Here is a 20,187-nt window from a genome sequence, read left to right on the forward strand (position 1 = left end):
GGCCTGGCTTGCCAGGCCAGCCGAGCCCGCTGAACCCAGCCGAGTAGGGGTTCGGCTGGGCAGCTTGGACAAAAAAAAATTAAATAAAATAAAACAAAATAAAACAAAAGGGGACTGGTTCGTCTGGGTCGAGTCCCCATCAAACTTAAAGAAAAATTTAAGTATGTTATGTATGTGCATAGTGAGCCTAGCCACTGTCGGTTGGGCAGCGCTGAATATGTATAGAAAAATTCCTGTTTTGAACTTGTGACACTACCTTTTGTTCACGCACACTCATACAGACTTGGAAGTGATGTCACACACTCCGACATAGACAGATCCGAAGAAAATATGGATTTGCCTATTCTTAAAATCTTAAACGTGATTCTCCATATACCTGTACATGTGAATGTGACCCCTGCATATGCCTGCACACCTAAAAAGTGAATCTGCATAATGATGGAACATTTAAATGTGAAACTGCCTAGTCAAAAAAATAAAAAATAAAAATAAAAACTTGGTTGGTATGCATCCTGCAAGGCCCAGCCGATCTGGGGTCGGTTGGGCAGGAATAGGTACCTGTCAATGTTCCAGATTCGCACATAAGTGCAGATTTACAAGTATGCTCGGACCTTATGCTCGTGAATAGGCAGATGTCCAAAAGTTTATATGTAAATGTTTATGATCGTGTTCAGAATTCCATATGTCAAACACACACAGTTAGGTCCAACTTTCATGTGTAAATAGGGTTATGTAAACCCCCAGAGTTTGTTCTTTGTATTAGAGTAGCCTTATGCTTGCAAAAGAATGATATTTTTAGAGTTGCTATGTTTATGCAGAGTTTAATGAGAACATGCATTGATATGTATATGCAAATTTATTGATATCATGCAACTAACATGAACATGCACACTTGATGGGAATATGCATTTACATGAGCACGACACTCAAAGGAAACATGTATTAGCGTGAATATGTGTACGCAATGAAAGTATGCACGTGACATGATTATGCATATGAATTGAATAAAGACATGCTTATGAATATTTTTGTTTCATACACATAGTAAATGTTCACATATATTAATGTGCATTTGGAAGGCACGTAATTTGTGTCATAAATGACATATTGCTTTGGTTTTTGCTTATGGTGCATCGATGATACAAGTGGATCATCACAGGCTTGGAGAGCCTTGAGCACTAGATGCTCTTTTATTTACTGTTAAATGCATCGCAAAAATCACATTTATTTTTATTGCATTGTATTACACTGTTCTATATGTTTCCACGGGCGGGAGTCCCGTGATGGCTCTCGCAGGGGTAGATGCGAGTTGTTGCCTTTGTTTGCATGCTGAGTTGCAAATTAAAAAAATGAGATAATAATAATCTAATAAAAATAAAAGAACAGTGTAATGTACTTTCTAAGATGTTTCGTCGGGAGTATAAGACTCTTGGAGTTGTGGTTTTGGGGAAACCATGAGGATACAAAAACTCCGTGTGCGCTATTGTTATTTCTGAACCCGATATTAAGGTTCTTCTCCTGGCCACGGTTTTAGGAAGAATCCGCCACTTTGCCTGGGGGTGGTGTGTAGACACAACTGTTGTTTTGGTATACCAAGAAAGTGGTACCAATAGATGCTGATTTTCATGGTGTCCCCGACATTAGATGCTGATTACTAATGTTCCGATGGATGATGTTGTTTCCTGATATCGGTCGAGGGCTAAGTTTGAAACCAGTAATAAAATATAAATTGTGTACTAAGCTACCCTCGGAACCTAACTTGACCTCGAGAATTTTACCCGTTTGGTGTATCCGCGGGCAACGATAATTAAAAAGAGAAACTTAAATTGTGTGCATTTAATAGGGACATACATATGAAAAAAAAATTCTAATAAGAGGTAATAATGTACTCATGCATTGCATTGAAGCTATGCATATTCCTACTATGCATTAGATTATGCATGTTTACCTATTCTCTTAACTGTTAAATGTTGGTGAATGTTTAATGTTGTTCTCTAATGCATGTTAAATTATTGTATTGCTTAAATTGTGATCCCTGTTACTCATTAAATGTTCTTTCATGCTTAATAATTGCCTTTATTGCATGAATGCTTAATCAAATTATGAATTTGTCATAATTGCATACCTCTAAAATATTGCATGAATTCTTATCTGTATTCTTTATGCTCATTTAATTCATTAGAGGGATTTGTACGCAGAATTTCTCAGATTTCTGACACCATACTTTTGTTGTTTTTCACAGTCTTAGGGGATCAGTGAAGCGACTCGCTTCTGGGAGAGCTACGAGTGCTACACGTTTGCTAGACAACTTCACAGATGGACAACATGACTTTGTTTTTCTTTACTTTTTCTTTAGATTTACTTGTTCATGCACTCTGATTCTTTTTATGCAATTGTCTCAGGATTACTATTTTTTATTTAATTAATAAAAATTTGGTTTGCTATGGTATGGATGATAAACGTAAGATCCCTTGTGGTTGGTTGGGTTATCCAATGGTTAGTGGAACTGTAAAGGCCCCGGGTCTCTGAGAATGTTTTCGCAATTGATTTAAAAAAAAACCGCATTTTTAAGGGGTATGAGTTGGGGTCGTTACAAAGAATATCTTTCAAATGATTTTAAAAGTTATTTTGAGAAATATGAGATAATTCATTAAAAATCCTGTCTCAAAATACCTCAACAAATTGATTTGGCCGAAAGGAAACATAGGTACATTATTGAGACAACCAGAACCCTGCTCATTTCCCAAAACGTCCCTAAAAGATTTTGGGCTGAAGCCGCCCTTGCATTTGTCTATCTTATCAACCGTCTTCCATTCAAAAATTTGGATAAAATTTCACCATTTGAAATTTTGTATAAAAGAGATTCTGATTATAGTAGGTTAAGGGTTTTTGGGTGCAAATGTTTTATTTTGACAGATAAAAATGATAAACTTTCTCCTAAAGCCATTCATGTGCCTTTCTTGGGTATTTCGAGACTCAAAAAGGATTTCGGTGCTATGATATCAAGAATGATAAATTATATGTGTTTAGAAATGTAAGCTTTCTAGAAAATGTTAGTGAGTTTGAAAAATCTGAATCTCATGAGGAAAATATGGATTATTCCTTCTTATTTGATCTTTTGTCAAGAGATGATGACATCAGTGATGAGGAATTCACACCAAGTGAAAATGAAGTAGAATAGAATGACAATCCTCCTCAGCCTTTTATCTATCATGAGGCTGATGATAGATCTTCTAGGGAAACTGTTGGAAACAGACATAGAGACCAAAGCAGTTTTAAAAGTGCTATAGAGAAATATAGTGAGCCTAGTGAAACTATCACTTTGGGTGAAAGTTCTTAAAGAACTGAGAGAAATAGGAGACCTCCTTCTAGATTCATATCTTATGACTCATTTTCTCTCAAACTTAGAGCATGCCTTAGTGCCATACACTCATACGTTGAGCCCAAATTTTTTTAAGAAGCCAAAAAGATGAATGAATGGGTAGAAGCTATGAAAAATGAATTAAGGGCTCTTAGGAATGCTAGAACATGGAAGATTCAGGATATTTCTAAAGGAAAGAAAAGTATAGGATGTAGGTGGGTTTTTAAAGTCAAAACCAAGAGTAATGGAACTCTTGAGAGATATAAGACACGTCTAGTTGCTAAGGGATATAAACAAGAATACGAGGTAGACTATGATAAAATGTTTGCCCTCGTTGCTCGAATGGTTACACTAAGATGCCTTATTACCATCGCATCAATTAAAAAATGGAACATTTATCAAATGGACGTTAAAAATGCTTTCTTAAATGGAGATTTAAATGAAGAAGTTTATATGACTGCTCCTCCTGGAATGGATTGCTCTGATGAAAAAGTTCTCCGATTACGAAAAGCTCTTGATGGTTTAAAGCAAGCTCCCAAAGCTTGGTATGACCGATTTAACAGTTTAATGATGAAAAATGGATTTGTCTCATGCTATACTAACACTGCCTTATTTGTAAAGAAATCTGATGTAGGGATTGTCATCTTGCTGCTATATGTTGATGACATGTTAATTACAGGTGATGATATCAAGGGAATTAAAAAAATTAAGTCTGCGTTAACTGAAAATTTTGAGATGTTAGACTTAGATTTTTTGACATACTTTCTGGGCATTGACGCTGCTTTCTCTCGTAGAGGATATTTTTTATCCCAAACTAAGCTTGCTTGTGAGATAATTGACAGGTCGGGCATTACTGATGACAAAATTTGCGAAACACCCGAAGTTGTTGGATCCAACAATAGGATCGACGATGGGATTATTTTGGATAATCCTACTCCTTACAGACAGCTGGTTGGGTCATTAATGTATCTTAGCATCACTAGGCTTGATATATCTCATGCAGTTCACATTGCAAGTCAATTCCAACATGCCCTTACATTGGTTCACATGAGTGCAATTCTTCGAATTATCAGATATATAAAGGGAACAACAAATAAGAGAGTATTTCTTTCTTCATCCTCTAAATTAAATTTAATTGTGTATACTGACTCTGATTGGGGAGGTGACCCTAATAATCATCACTCTACCACTGATTTCTGTATCTTTTTAGGTGAATCACTGGTCTCTTGGAGGCGTAAGAAGCAACATAAGGTTTCTTTGTCCTCCATCGAAGCTGAGTATAGAGCTATGGCATCCACAACCATGGAAATAGTATGGATTAAACGTCTGTTAGAAGATATGAGTGTTTATATTCTAGAATCGACAAAGTTATGTTGTGACAATAAGAGTGCGATATACATTGCCAAAAATCATTCCTTCCATGAGCGCACGAAGCACGTAGAGATGAACTGCCATTATGTTCGGGAAGAATATTTAAAGAAAATCATCGATCTTTCATATGTGACATCGGAATATCAACTAGCAGACTTCTTCACTAAGGCACTCTGCTCCCCTTGGTTTCATTTTCTTTTGGGCAAACTTGCGGTTATCGCACCGTAAGTTTCAGGCGGTGTTAAAAAATATAATTCTTATGTATATATATATATATATATATAAAGATACATATACATATATTATATATATATATGTATACATATCTCTCTCTCTATATATATATTTATTTATTTATTTTGATCATAATACCCGAAAGGGTATTTCTGTATTTTCCCATTTTACGCATATTCCACTTAGGAATATAATTGTATTCTTTTTATTTTTATTTTTTCTCTTTTTATTTTTTTCTTTTTCTTTAATTTTATTCTTTTGTGGTTTTCATGCCACCTTGGAAGGCTCCCCAAAAGAGTCGTCGGGGAGCCCCCAACGGTCACAAATGTGACAGTTGGGGGCTCCCAACGACTCTTTTGGGGTCCCCCAAGATGGCTCCCCTTTGTGGTCTATATATAGGGCTGTTCCCCTTTGTAAATTGGGTGCTTGAGAGTCTCAAGCTCCTCTTCTTTCATTCAATATATTCTCGTTACATGCATTTGTACATGTTTGCATTATTTTACGCCATTGTGCGTATTTGTTCAAGTGTTGTTTGAGTGCCTTTGTGCACATCTTTTGTGAAGTATTAGTGCTTGTATGCGTATTGTCTCTTTGTAGACATTTTCATAGATGTCTCTATGGCCGTTTTATTTCTGTGAATGGATTTTCTGCTTAGAGTAGCTTTGTTGTGATAGATAGAGATGCCCAAAGAAAAAAGAGTGGTTCTCCTCAAATATAGAGGAATGACATGTTTTTCGAGGTGTCGAAATCTCAGGAAGCTAGGCACCAAGAGCCTATTGCCATAAGTAAAGGCTGGTGTTGATTAGAATGGAAGTTAGAATCATAGGACAAGAAAAATAAAGTTTGATATACACTATGGGTGATATAGGCCAAAGCAATAGATCTGAACTTGGAAGGCCAATTATCTTTTGTTAGTGGGTTCGTGAACTTCAGTCAAACATGTACTTGGGAATCAATATATATGACATTGATGTTTAGAATGCCAAAGAGGGTCAAATGATGTTTTTCAAGGCAATATTTGTTAATTTATTTGAAGGGGCAACACGTTGAAGGAAAAGAGGCCTCTTTGTTAAAAATAAAATTGTATCCAAATACCCAATAAGGGTATTTTTGTCTTTTATCATATAGTACAGTCCACTAGGGACTGAAATGTAATTTAACATTATAAACTGCCATACAGCTTAGGCACAACAGTCATATTTATGACTGTTGTGCACAACAGTCAAAATATGACTGTTGGGCAGCAGTCCAACTAGACGTTGGACTGCCACCCAACAGTCATAATAATGACTGTTGGAAGGCAGTCCAAAGAGCTGGACTGCCTCCCATGTGTTGGAGTAAGGCTCTATAAATAGAGCCTCACTCCTTGTTATTTCTCAATGCTTTTAGAAGCATTTGAGGGTTTTCTCTAGAGTTTTTTCCCATCTTATAGGCTTGTATGCCTCTTGTGTTGTTTGGTATTTTTATCTCTTTTGAGATTGTATTTGGTCCATTAGTGACCAACTTTAAGTGAGTTTATTAAAGCCCTTTGTTGGCATTGTGTTTGTTTCCCTATTGTTCTATTGTACCTTGTTTCATTACATGGTATTAGAGCCAGGTTCTTGAAAGAAGGAGAATCTCGTTAAGGAAGTGTTCTTCGATCATTGATCATTCCCTATCTCCTCTAGTCTAAACTCAAGTATTCATTATGGGAGAAAGAGAGTTCGCCACCGTCATCACCTACAAACTCAATGAAAACAACTACTTGATGTGGGCGACGACTATGGAGAATCATATCAAAGGAAAAAAATTGTGGGGTTTTGTTAGTGGTTCTACTAGTGAACCACAACTCAAATTGACTAGAAGAGAAGGAGATCAAGTCAAAGCCTTGTCCGAAGAAGAAAAAGAAAAAGCCTTGGAAGAATTCCAAAATAAATTGGAAGATTTGGAGGCAAGCAATGCACAAATACTCTCATGGTTTATGAATACCATAGAGTTCAAGATTGCCACCAATATCATCAAATTCAAGAAGGCATGTGACACATAGAGCTTTCTAAGAAGTACTTTTATCCACAAGGATATGGCTAGACTTTATTATCTCCAAGATAAGGTACGTAATTCAAAACAAGGAGATAAAAGTGTAAGAGATTTTTACGGTATTTTATCTCCTATTTGGGATGAATTAGCCATGTTGGAACCAAAATGGGAAGGTTCGGCTATTGATTTGAGAAGGACCCAAATCGAAGGAGAAAATCTTTTCTCCTTTCTTTATGGCCTTCGACCGGAATTTGAGCAAATAAGATCTTCCTTACTTCATAGGACCACTTCTCCTTCTATAAGTGAGGCCCTTGCTCAAATTTGTCAAGAAGAGACAAGACTTGGAATGCACAAGTCTAATGATGAGGTCCTTGCCATGGCAAGGCCCGGAAATTTTGTGAAAACATATAAACCACCTCACTTTGAGAAGAAGTTCAATGGAGAAGGACACAATGGAGGAGGATACAAGGGAGGATACAAAGGAAAAATTATTTGTCATCATTGTAAGGAACCCGGACATATAAGACCAGAATGTCCCAAATTTAAAAAGGTGGCCGCCTTAAGTGAAGAACTTCAAGAATCAAGAAAAGGGGGCAGCTTCAATGAATTAAATCTTGCTCAAATAGCAGAAGCCGTCTCACAACTTCTTAAGGCTGCACCTTCTACATCCGGAGCTGCCATCTCTTCCTCGTCTCCTCCAGGTAAGACCTCTTGGATTCTAGACTCAGGTGCTTCTTTCCACATGACTCATAATGAGTCTCTATTATCTGATTGCACTAAATCATATTTTTCATGTGTGTCAACTGCCGATGGTACCTCTTTAAAAGTCAAAAGCTTAGGAAACCTTGATGATATTTCAAAAAAATTCTTTGTTCCAAAAGTGAGAGTCATTCCCAAACTGGATTTGAATCTTTTTTCGGTCTCTCAAATTGTTGACTATGGTTGTAAAGTATTCTTCTCATCTAAGGCGTGTTGGGTGCAGGATCTCCAGTCAGGGAAGCTGATTGGGCAAGGCCATAGACGAGGAGACCTTTACTACATGGATTTCATGTGTTTACCAAAATACTCGTTTTGTAATCATGTCAAAGACATTAATATAGATCTTTGACATAAAAGATTAGGACACCCAAGTATATCCAAATTATCTCTTTTTCCATTTTTGGAAAAATTTTGTAAAGATAAAAATTTTGTATGTGAAGATTGTATACTTGGAAAAATGCAAATGATACCTTTTGGGTCTAGAACCTCTGTGACACATGAAATTTTTGAATTAGTGCATTCGGATGTGTGGGGTCCCGCCCCTGTTATGTCAAAAGGTGGTTATTCGTACTATGTTACATTTATAGATGATTTTAGTAGACATACTTGGATTTATTTTCTAAAACTCAAATCCGAAGTTTTTTCATGTTTTAAAAACTTTCATAATCTAGTTAAAAATCAATTTAAAACAAATATTAAAGTCTTCCGCTCCGACTCTGGGGGAGAGTTTCTTTAAAATGAATTTCAATTATATCTAAAAAATCATGGAATTGTGCATCAAAAATCATGCCCTAGGACACCTCAACAAAATGAGATTTCTGAAAGAAAACATCGTCATATCATTGAAACTACCAGAACCCTACTTATTTCAAAAGAAATTCCAAAGCAATTTTCGGCTAAAGCTGCCCTACCGCAGTCTATCTGATAAATAAAATGCCTTCTCAAACTTTGGAAAACAAGTCTCCTATTGAAAAACTCTTTAAAATTTCTCCTGATTTAAAAAGGCTAAGGGTATTTGGTTGTAAATGCTTCGTGCTTCTTGAAAAATATAGCAAACTCTCTCCTAAAGCCATAAAATGTGTCTTTCTTGGTTATGCTGATAATAAAAAAGGATATCGATGTTATGATAAAACAAATGATAAACTCTACGTTTCTAGAAATGTTACCTTTCTAGAAAATGACAGTGGATTTGATTTTAAAGTTCCTAAGAAAGAATCCGAGTATGCTTTCTTATTTGATTTGTTACCCAATAAAGGTATTAGTAATGATATTGAAACCTTCGAGTCTATTAATGACTCAAGTAGTGAACCATCTCAAGATCTTCTTCAATACTCTAGACGAAATACTAGGGAGCATCCATGTGCCCTTGACAGATATAATCAATTAACAAATACTGAAAAAACTAGTGTTAGAAGGTCAGAACGAACACATAGGCCTCCAAGTAGGTTTATCTCATATGAATCCTTACCAAACTACAGGGCATGTCTTCTAGCCATTCATTCCTATCATGAACCATCCAACTATAACGAGGCCAAAAATATAAACGAATGGGTTGAAGCTATGAAAATTGAATTAGATGCATTACACAAGGCTCACACTTGGGCAATTCAACCTCTTCCTATCGGAAAGAAGACAATAGGGTGTAGATGGGTGTTTAAAATTAAAACAAAAAGTGACGGGTCTCTTGAGAGATATAAAGCAAGACTTGTTGCAAAAGGATATTCTCAAGAATATGATATAGATTATGAAGAAACCTTTGCCCCAGTAGCTCGTATGACTACAGTTAGAACTCTAGTTGCTATAGCATCCATTCGAAAATGGCCGATATATCAGTTAGATGTTAAAAATGCATTTTTGAACGGAAACTTAAATGAAGAAGTATATATGGATCCTCCCCCTGGTCTGTCTATTGAAAAAGGCATGGTCTTTCATCTTCAAAAAGCCCTATACGGGCTTAAACAAGCCTCTAAAGCATAGTATGATCGGTTCAGTGGTACGATATTAAAACTTGGATTTAAATCTTGTTACACTGACACTGCTTTTTTATGAGATCTACAGGTACCTCATTGATCATTCTTCTTTTGTATGTTGATGATATGATCATCACAGGGAATGATCAAAAGAAAATTGAAGATATTAAAATTTTGCTTAAAAAATCTTTTGATATGACTGATCTTGGTTTTTTGAGATACTTTTTAGGAATTGAAGTAGTCTACTCACCAAGAGGATATATTTTATCTCAAATCAAGTTTGCAGCTGATATTGTTGAGCGTTCAGGAATCACATACACAAAATATGCTGATACTCCTGAAGTAATAAATGCGAGAATGCGAGCTGAAGATGGAGTATTATTAGATGATCCAACCCCTTATCGACAACTTATTGGATCGTTGATGTACCTGTCCATTACAAGGCCAGATATTGCGCATGCCGTACATTCTGCAAGTCAATTTCAACATGCGCCCACAACCGTCCACATGAGTGCAGTATTAAGAATAATTCGATATATCAAGAAAATTATATCTAAAGGACTATTTTTATCCTCTTCCTCATCTTTAAGTCTTATTTCTTACACTGATTCTGACTGGGGAGGAGATCCCAATAATCGTCACTCAACTACTGGCTTTTGTGTGTTTTTAGGTGATTCTCTCATTTCTTGGCGATGCAAAAAACAACAGAAAGTGTCTTTATTCTCTACGGAAGTTGAGTACAAGGCAATGGCTACTACAACCACTGAAGTTGTGTGGATGAGAGCACTACTTTCCGATATGGATGTTGATGTCTCAGAAACTTCAAAGCTATGCTGTGATAATAAAAGTGCCATCTATATAGCCAACAATCACACATTTCACGAGCGAACAAAACACATTGAGATGGATTGTCACTATGTTCGCGAAGAATATTTGAAGGGGACCATTGCATTGCCATATGTCCAGTCCGAATTTCAGATTGCAGACTTCTTCACCAAAGCTCTTCCACTACCTCAATTTTTGTATCTTCTTAGCAAACTTTCGGTGATTTCCCCATAAGTTTGAGGAGTGTTAAAAATAAAATTGTATCCAAATACCCAATAAGGGTATTTTTGTCTTTTATCATATAGTACAGTCCACTAGGGACTGAAATGTAATTTAACATTATAAACTGCCATACAGCTTAGGCACAACAGTCATATTTATGACTGTTGTGCACAACAGTCAAAATATGACTGTTGGGCAGCAGTCCAACTAGACGTTGGACTGCCACCCAACAGTCATAATAATGACTGTTGGAAGGCAGTCCAAAGAGCTGGACTGCCTCCCATGTGTTGGAGTAAGGCTCTATAAATAGAGCCTCACTCCTTGTTATTTCTCAATGCTTTTAGAAGCATTTGAGGGTTTTCTCTAGAGTTTTTTCCCATCTTATAGGCTTGTATGCCTCTTGTGTTGTTTGGTATTTTTATCTCTTTTGAGATTGTATTTGGTCCATTAGTGACCAACTTTAAGTGAGTTTATTAAAGCCCTTTGTTGGCATTGTGTTTGTTTCCCTATTGTTCTATTGTACCTTGTTTCATTACACTCTCTCATACTTTAGTGGTAGGTGACTTTACCTATTTACAGGTGGTTTGGGTATTACATCCCTTTGACCCTTTATCATCACATTGCTTTGCAAGGGATTTTGGAGACTCAAACTAAAGACCCATAACTTAGGACACCAAAGCTAATGCACTCAGACCTATGTCTGACAACCCAGCCATGCACGTGCCATGTGAAAATGGGTTTGTATCACTCATCATTAGTGATTTTGAATGGATTAGTCTTAGGAGTTCCAATATAAACTGGTCGACTGGCCATGACATTATTTACTATTGCTGTACAACTTGTTTGTTTTCCTTTTTGCTGATCCTTCTGCTGCTTCTATGCGGTTTTCCTTTTCTCCTTTTGATCCTTTTTAAGGCAGCCTGTTGCTTGTAAGAAACTTGAACTTGGATCCTTTATCATTTTGTTCATGCATGGAAAATAAGCTTGTGAACTAAGGCCTATATTATATAGGATTAACCGATCAAGAAATATTAAACTATAAATTTAGTATGTGTTGGGCGCCCCTCTTTGGTGCTCCTTATCACTTGGTTCCAAGGTAAAAAGTGGATGGGAGTGGTTTCATCTTTGCTGCCTACATTTTACACACAATTACTGTGTCAGTTAGAACAAGAAGGAATGTGGTTTACATTGTGTCTCAGGTAAGAGAAGGAGAAAGGGCAGGCATGATCCATATGTAAATCTCCCATCTGACCTGTGCTTTTCTATCATAGTTTTAATGGGAGGTTTAAGGATGGTTCATCTCCCATCCATCCATATTTTCACAATTAAAAAACAAAGGAACAACGTCATTGTTGTGGTGGACTATGTTCATAACCTCATGAATGGAAAAAACGAAAAAGATGATCTGACTAAAGCCGTACTTGCGCTCAACCCTGCTCAGCCAATCCAAGCTCAACCTGCTTGGTTGAGCCCTGCTCATTCCCGGCCTGTGGCGATACTGCTCATCTTAGCTCAGCTTCTTCATACCTTCGTTCCAAACTTATTTTCTTTTTTGATTCATGCATGGATATCACTATGAACAATGCAAGATTGTTGACTGATTGTATTCTTGTTTGCAGGGAAATGGTAGCATATATTGCAAACACACTAATTTTCATCTTAAGGTATTGGCTTTGTTCTAAATCTGTCCTCACTAAGGGATATCGTTTTCTTTACCAAGTAAAAAAGAGGAAATGAGAATGTTAATAATGTTGTTTGATTTAAAAAATACTTGTTTCTAGACATTGTATTAATAAGAGCTTTGCTTTCTGTCATAAACATGGTGACCACACAAAAGGCATCTGAGAGAATTGACATTTCTTGGTTACTTTTTCTTTTTGGCAGTGGGGTAGTTATAGCTGATAGTGTTCTTGGGAGCAAAATCAGTGCAAAGTATCGAGGTATTTGCCACTTTTTGTGGTTTTCTTTGTCAACTAGATGTAGGCTTTAGTTTTAATAGAACAAAGAATATTCTACTTTTACCTTGTATTATGTTCTACAAAATGGCAATTGTGCTCGCCATATTGTGTGATCTAGATGAAGAATAATGTATGAGTACCAGCCTGAAAATTATACGATACATAAATAAACAACAATTCAGTGTTCTGTTTGGATGGATGTAAACCATGTGATATTTCATTTAGAATTTGCCAAATTATTTTTGTGGAAAAAAATCTTGATGGCTGGGGAGGAGTTCTTCTGAGAACCCTAACCCGTGCCCTCTCTTAAAAAGAGATCGGGGAATGCGTGATTCGGGAAACCCTCCCCTGCGTCATGTGTTATAACCCTAAAGGGGTTATCGGGTCTGGGTCGGGTCCGAATCCGACCTAGGTCCGAAGAAGGTTTTTTTTATTCCATGGGTTTTACACAACATCAGTATATATCTCAATGTCACAATGCCCATGATCTGAATATAATATTCCCTTACCAGGACTTTGTTTCATATACCTCAGAATACATTCATGTGAGCCATCGTAGGAACATTCATGAATCCGCTAACTATTCCCACTGCATAAGCTATGTCAGGTCTAGTGATAGTGAGATAAATAAGTTTGCCAACCAATCTTTGATACCTCCCAACTTCTTCGTATTCCTCATCCTGCTTATGGTTTTGTTCATTGGGAATGTCAGCACACTTACACCCAAGCATCCCTCTTCCAACAAGTTGTAAAAGTATCTTCAACAAGATACTATGATCAAGACCTTAATATTCTTGACGCTAAGCACGTTCACAACAAGAACACTTGTGCATAGAGGCACAATCCCCCAAAACTCACAATTGCACACAAGCATAAAAATAAGGAATTTGTATTGAAGAATTTGGAGAGCATAAGCTGCAAAAGGAATGCTTTACAAAGGGGAGAGGACCCCTATTTATAACACAAAAAGGGGGCCTTGGAGAGGCCCCAATGTGATCGTTGGAGCCTCTCCAACGGTCACAAATGTGACCGTTGGAGGGGCCCAACGATCATATTGGGTCCCTCCCAAGGCAACCCAAAAATAAAAAATAAAAAATAAAAATAAAAAAATAAAAAATAAAAAGTAAAAAATAAAAAGGAATTACATACACATTCCAAATGGAATATGCATAAAAATAAAAAAGACTAAAATACCCCTACGACTGATATATATTTATATATAATAAGATAGATACATATACATATATATTATATATATTTATGTATCTTTTTTTACATATATAAAATATATATATGGACATTACAATGATAATGAATTACAATTTAACACCCCCTCTCAAACTCATGATGACCGAAAGTTTGCCAAGAAGAAAGTTGAATCGCGGAGAACACAGAGCTTTGGTGAAGAAATCTGCCAACTGATATTCTGAAGTTACATATGGAAGATCTATAACTCCTTCGAGATATGCTTCACGAACATAGTGACAGTCCATCTCAATGTGTTTAGTCCGCTAATGAAATGTATGATTTTTGGCAATATAAATTACACTCTTGTTATCACAACATAGCTTGGTGGACTCTTCAACATTGATCCCCATGTCTTCTAACAACTGCTGAATCCATATAATTTCCATGGTAGTAGTTGCCATGGATCGATATTCAGCTTCAGTAGAGGATAGATAAACTTTTTGCTGCTTCTTGCATCTCCACGAGATTAACGAGTCTCTTAAGAACACATAAAAACCAGTGGTAGAGTAACAATTATTTGGGTCACCTCCACAGTCAGAGTCAGTATAAGCAATTAATTTCAATTCAGAAGAAGATAAAAATACTCCCTTGTTTAGAGTACCCTTTATGTATCTTACGACCCACAAGATGACACTCATGTGAACCGATGTTGGTGTATGTTGAAACTGACTTGCAGTACGAACTGCATGAGAAATATCTGGTCTAGTAATACTTAGGTACATCAATGATCCCACAAGCTGTCTGTAAGGGGTGGGATCAGAGAGAGGAATACCATCATCAATCTTCATTTTGGCTCCTACTATAGCAGGAGTTTCACAAACCTTGTCATATGTAATACCTGATTTGTCAATAATCTCAGAGCTATGTCACATGGATTCGGCTAGCAGGGTGCCGCACCCGCGTCGACGCGACTCGACGCGGGTGCGTGTGCGGGTGCGGCACCGGGTGCGGTCAACCCTATCCTGGGTGCGTTGACCGCACCCAGGATCATTTTGGTCCATTCTTGTTTTGGATTTATTTTTTTTTAAAAAAAATTGCCCAAATGGGCTGCGAATTTTTTTTTTAAAAAAGTAATGCTGACAGCTGCTGACAGCAGCAGCAGCTGTCAGAACAGCTGCAGCAGTCTGCTGACAGCTGCTGTCAGTTGCAGCAGCTGCTGTCAGCCGCAGCAGCTGTCTGTCAGCTGCTGACAGCTGACAGAGCTGCTGACCCCCTATATATATTTTTTTACATTTTTGCCCCTGCCGCACCCCCGCACCCGGGTTTTTTGGAAGTGCCGAATCCCCGCACCCGCACCCGCACCCGCGCCCGCACCCGCACCCATGTGACATAGTCTCAGAGGCAAGCTTAGTTTGAGACAAAAAATACCTTCTATGAGAGTATGCTACTTCAATACCCAAAAAATAAGTTAGAAATCCCAAATTAGACATTTCAAATTTATCTCTTAAAATTTATTTTATGCTTTTAACCCCTTTAGAATCACTTTCGGTTATAAGCATATCATCCACATATAAGAGCAAAATGACAATTCCTGTATTGGTTTTTCTAACAAATATGGTAGTGTCAGTGAAACAGGATAAAAAACCACTTTCTATCATTATGGAGTTAAACCTATCATACCAAGCCTTAGGGGCTTGTTTTAAACCATACAATGCTTTGCGAAAGCGAAGTACTTTATCTTTGGGAGTCTCCATTCCTGGTGGAGCATCCATATATACCTCTTCATTCGGATCACCATTTAGGAAAGCGTTTTTAACATCCATTTGATAGATGTTTCATTTGTTAATTGAAGCAACAGTGATGAGACAACGAACAGTGACCATTTGGGCCACAGGGGCAAAAGTTTCTTCATAGTCAATCCCATATTCTTGACTATATCGCTTAGCAACTAATCTCGCCTTATATATCTCAAGAGATCAATCGCTTTTAGTTTTTACTTTAAATACCCATCTACATCCTATTGTTTTCTTACCCTTAGGAAGATCTTGAAATTTCCAAGTTTTGGCTCTTCTTAGATCACCAAGTTCATTTTCCATTGCTTCTACCCATTCAGAACTTGTTCGTGCTTCCTCAAAATTTTTAGGTTTTACGTAAGAATGGCCGACACTAAGACAGGCCCTATATTTGGGCGAAAAGGAGTCATATGCGATAAACCTAGAGGGAGCTTTCCTAGGCCTTTCAGTTCTTCGCAAGTTAGAGACAATCCTACTGGTGTCATCATATCTTTCAAGAGCACTTCTGAAGGTGTTTTTATCTCTATGGGCATAGGTGATGGGTTCTCTAGATGATCCTTCATCGATGTGTTGATGAGGAGGAGGAAGTAGAGAGGTAATAGAATCCTCGATTTCATTAACGCTTGAGTCATTCTGGGTTGACTCATCATCACTCGTATCATCATCGTTAGCTAACATTTTAAATAGAAAGGAATAGTCCACATTTTCATCATGAGATACAAAACTTTCGAAACCACTAAGATTTTTCAAAAAGCTCACATTTCTGGAGACATATAATTTGTCGTTTTTGACATCATAACACCGAACAAACACCCTTAACCTGCTGTAGTTAGGTTCCTTCTCGTACAATTTTTTAAACGGAGAAATCTTGTTTAAATTTTTAGATGAAAGTATTTATGAGATAGACCGATGTAAGGGCTGCCTCAGCCCAGAGTTTTTTTGGAACGTTTTGCGAAATAAGTAAAGTTCGAGTTGTTTCAATAATATGCGTATGCTTTCGTTCGGCTAATCCATTTTGTTGAGGGATTTTTGGACAAGATCTTTGATGGAGAATACCAAAATTTTCAAGATAACTTTTGAATTCATTTGACAAGTATTCTTCTCCCGAGTCAGATTTAAGGTTTTTTAAATTCCCATTGAATTGATTTAAGATCATCATATGAAAAGTTTTGAAAGTCGAAAAAACTTTATGCTTATGTTTGAGAAAGTATATCCAACAATACCTAGTGTAATCGTCAACAAAAATCACATAATATGAGAATCTTCCTTTAGATATCACAGGAGCCGGACCCCATACATCGGAATGAACAATTTCAAAAGGTTTTGTTGTAAACATGGATCTTTGATAAAAGGGTAAACTTTTCATTTTCCTAAGAATACATTCATTACATGTAAAGTCTCCTTTACAAAGATCCTTAACAAAAGGTAAATACAAAATTCTAACAATATTGGGATGTCCAAGTCTCTTGTGCCACACATGAATATCTTTATTTTGGACAACATTACAAAATTGATTCTTGGGAACTTGAAGAAAATCAACATAGTAGAGATCTCCTTTCCTAAAGCCTTCCCCAATCAATCTCCCAGACTGACGATCCTATATTAAACATTTATTAGAAGAGAATTTTATATCGCAACCATGGTCCGAGAGTTGAGAAACCGAAAACAAATTTAAATTTAGTTTTGGTATGAATTTAATTTTTAGAATAAAAAAATCTTGTTTTTCGAAATTGCTTATTCCTTTATTTTCAAGGGATGTTCCATCCGCTGTTGAGACAAAAGATGAAAAAGAGTTTTTAGAGTATTCAGAAAGAGAAAAAATACTTGGGGTCATACGAAATGATGCCCCTTAATCTAAGAGTCAAGCTGTCTTACCGAGAGGGGAAGAGGTTGACATAGCGACTCCGAAAATTTCCCATTTGAGAAGTTGAAGAGCTTCCACAATTTGTTGTAGAGAAAGAGAACCATTTGAAGAGGATGTTCGTTCTTCCGGTTGAGAGGTGGTGGCCATTGCAAGTAATTTCTTTCATTTTGGGCAAATTGGTTTGATATGCTCCGGTTCTTTACAAAAATGACAAGTTAATTTGCTATAGTCTTTCTTTCCATTTTGCCAACTCCCTCCTTGATTTTGATTCTTAAAGTGAGGAGGTTTGTAAGTCTTCACATGGTTGCCCGGTCTTGAAATGACATTCACTCATTCACTTTCTTCTTGAATAGAAGAGGTAGCAAGGATACTAGGATTGCTTTTACTAATGCCCATACGGGTTTCCTCCACACTTAATTTGGTAATAACATCTTTAATGGCAGGAGATGTGAAAGAAGAAAGAAGAAAGAAGGGAAGACCAAATTTGTTCAAATTCGGGTCTAAGACCATTTAAGAAGTTAAAGAAGCGATCTTCCTCAAGTTGTTTGTGTCTAAGCTCAATGGCTTCACCACTCCATTAGGGTTCAAGTGTAATAACTGTGAATTTTATCAGATAAATAAACTTGAATTTCATATTCAGAAGCTGCTACAAAGATACTTTCATTGTTTTATTTTTTATATCTAATTGGATCTCGAATGTCCTATTCGGATCTTCGATGTCGGATCCTTAAAATACTATTTGGATCTTCGATAATTGAATCTAGATAAATATCTAATAGTAGATTTTAATTTTTGGTTCAGATCCTTGATATTGGAACCTCGATATCATGGTTAGATTTGATATTGGATCCAAAACTTATTATGTAGATCTGCGAATTTATAATCAGATCTTAAAGGGGGAAACTTTATATAGGATCCTTAGTAGTTTATTGTGGATCCATATCAATCTACTGAAGATGGATCCCAAAATGTAGGCCCAAAAGGTCTGGATCCAAATTACCTTATTTGGATCTTGGACATTGAAACTTCAATATTAATTTGGATGCATGGTTCCAAATTAGAGTGCGATTAAAACTTCGGATCCCTGGATTCGGATTCAGTAAAGGGGTTTACGAAGCGCAATGGATCTTGGATCCATAATAAGTTAGTAGAGATCCATAATAATGTAATTGGATCTACGGGATTTTGTTTTATTTGGGTTACATTCTAAAACTTAAATATTTAATAAGTTAAGCATTTAAAAACGGGTCTGAATCCTTGGATGGATTAGGATATGCCCAAAACCTGGACCCTGCTGTGGTGGGTCGCGGGTCACAGGTTGAGGTTCGATCGAACCAGACCCGCACCCGCTGGCGCATGTAAAAAAAAAGAAGAAGTTAAGTATGGGGGCGCTATGCAGGCTCGATAAAAGGCGTGTTAGGGTTCAAAACCCTATCAGAGGCCAAATCACAAGAGGAAGGGGAGGGGGCAGTGCGCAGCAGCCGGAGCGGAAGGGGGGATACCCATCTCCTCCTTCCTTTCCAGGGGACACCCTCCCTATATTACTCCCTTCTCACCCTCTTCCTCTCATGCTCTCTCTTCCCCTCTCTGTTTCCCCAACTTCTTACCTTCTCTTCTCACCGCAACCTTGCTCCCTCTCCCGTTTCCTTTCCAGCCACCATTTGTTGGCAGCGCCGCTGCCGTTCCTCCTTTCCTCGCGTGCTCCCTCGACCTCCTCGGCTCGTCAGAGGAGACCCCACGCCGGCAAGCTTTCTGTCCCTCTCTCTCGTTCACGATTCAAGGGGACTCCGCGGAGTCACGGCTGATCGAGAGTGCAACGATAGGAAACTCGGTGAAAAGGGGGAAAAGCTCCAACAAAGGTAGGATTTTACTGTTTTGTTTCTCTGTTCGGTATGTCGTGGATTCAAGTAGGCGGTATGGGTTACCGTAAACCCCAAATTGACAGATTTGGGGATTTCGGTTGTTATGAATCCCTAATCGTAGGTGTTTTTGTGATTTGAGCATATGCACTCATGTGCAAGCGTGCATAGGGTTGTTGTAGAACCCAAATCGAAAAAAATGGAGATTTAATGGGTTGTTGTCAACCCCAAATCGACAGATTTGGGGGTTTCAGTTGCTATGAACCCCAAATCAAAAGAGGAGTTCTAAGGGCTGCCGTAAACCCCAAATCGGCAGATTTGGGGTTTTTGACATTTTCGTAACGTGTTCAACAGAAATTAATTTTGGTATGAATGTTTGCTTTGAAAATATTCAGTACAAGGTTAGTGAAGGAAATTTATAATCCGTATGAAGTTGAGATGCAGTTGCAATAGAACGTCTGTTGTTGTAACTGTAGGAGTCTCATCTTGGGTGCTGGTTCAACGTCAGCCCCTCTCTCAAACATATAACCTGCTCTTGATCATGGTTCTGGCTCCCTTCTAATCACTTACATCCTACTCTAGATCACAACTTTATGAGTTTTTAAGTGACCCCTGTTAGTTGGGCATAGAGAAACTGCACTTATTCTTTTATGTGCCAGATCTATTGTTTTTCTAGGTTTTTGGTCTTCCAGGATTGATTGCGCTTAGCAGATTAATGTTTGGAGGCTCGTTGAGATTCTTTCTTATAGGACATATAGTGACACTAT

General features: G+C 37.4%; 1 protein-coding gene across 2 annotated transcripts in view; it reads left to right on the forward strand.

Moving 5' to 3' along the window:
* SOS1 (sodium proton exchanger, putative (NHX7) (SOS1)) overlaps positions 1 to 20,187 on the forward strand; it is a 204,677-nt gene that overhangs the window by 79,751 nt on the left and 104,739 nt on the right. For both annotated transcript variants that reach the window (XM_089992855.1, XM_089992856.1), the window contains exons 10-11: positions 12,378 to 12,422; positions 12,643 to 12,698. In XM_089992855.1, the coding sequence (XP_089848981.1) occupies positions 12,378 to 12,422; positions 12,643 to 12,698 (101 nt within the window). The remainder of the gene's footprint in view (positions 1 to 12,377; positions 12,423 to 12,642; positions 12,699 to 20,187) is intronic.

This window comes from Nuphar pumila, chromosome 17, assembly GCF_984573655.1.
Source record: "Nuphar pumila chromosome 17, dmNupPumi1.hap1.1, whole genome shotgun sequence".
Lineage (NCBI taxonomy): Eukaryota > Viridiplantae > Streptophyta > Magnoliopsida > Nymphaeales > Nymphaeaceae > Nuphar > Nuphar pumila.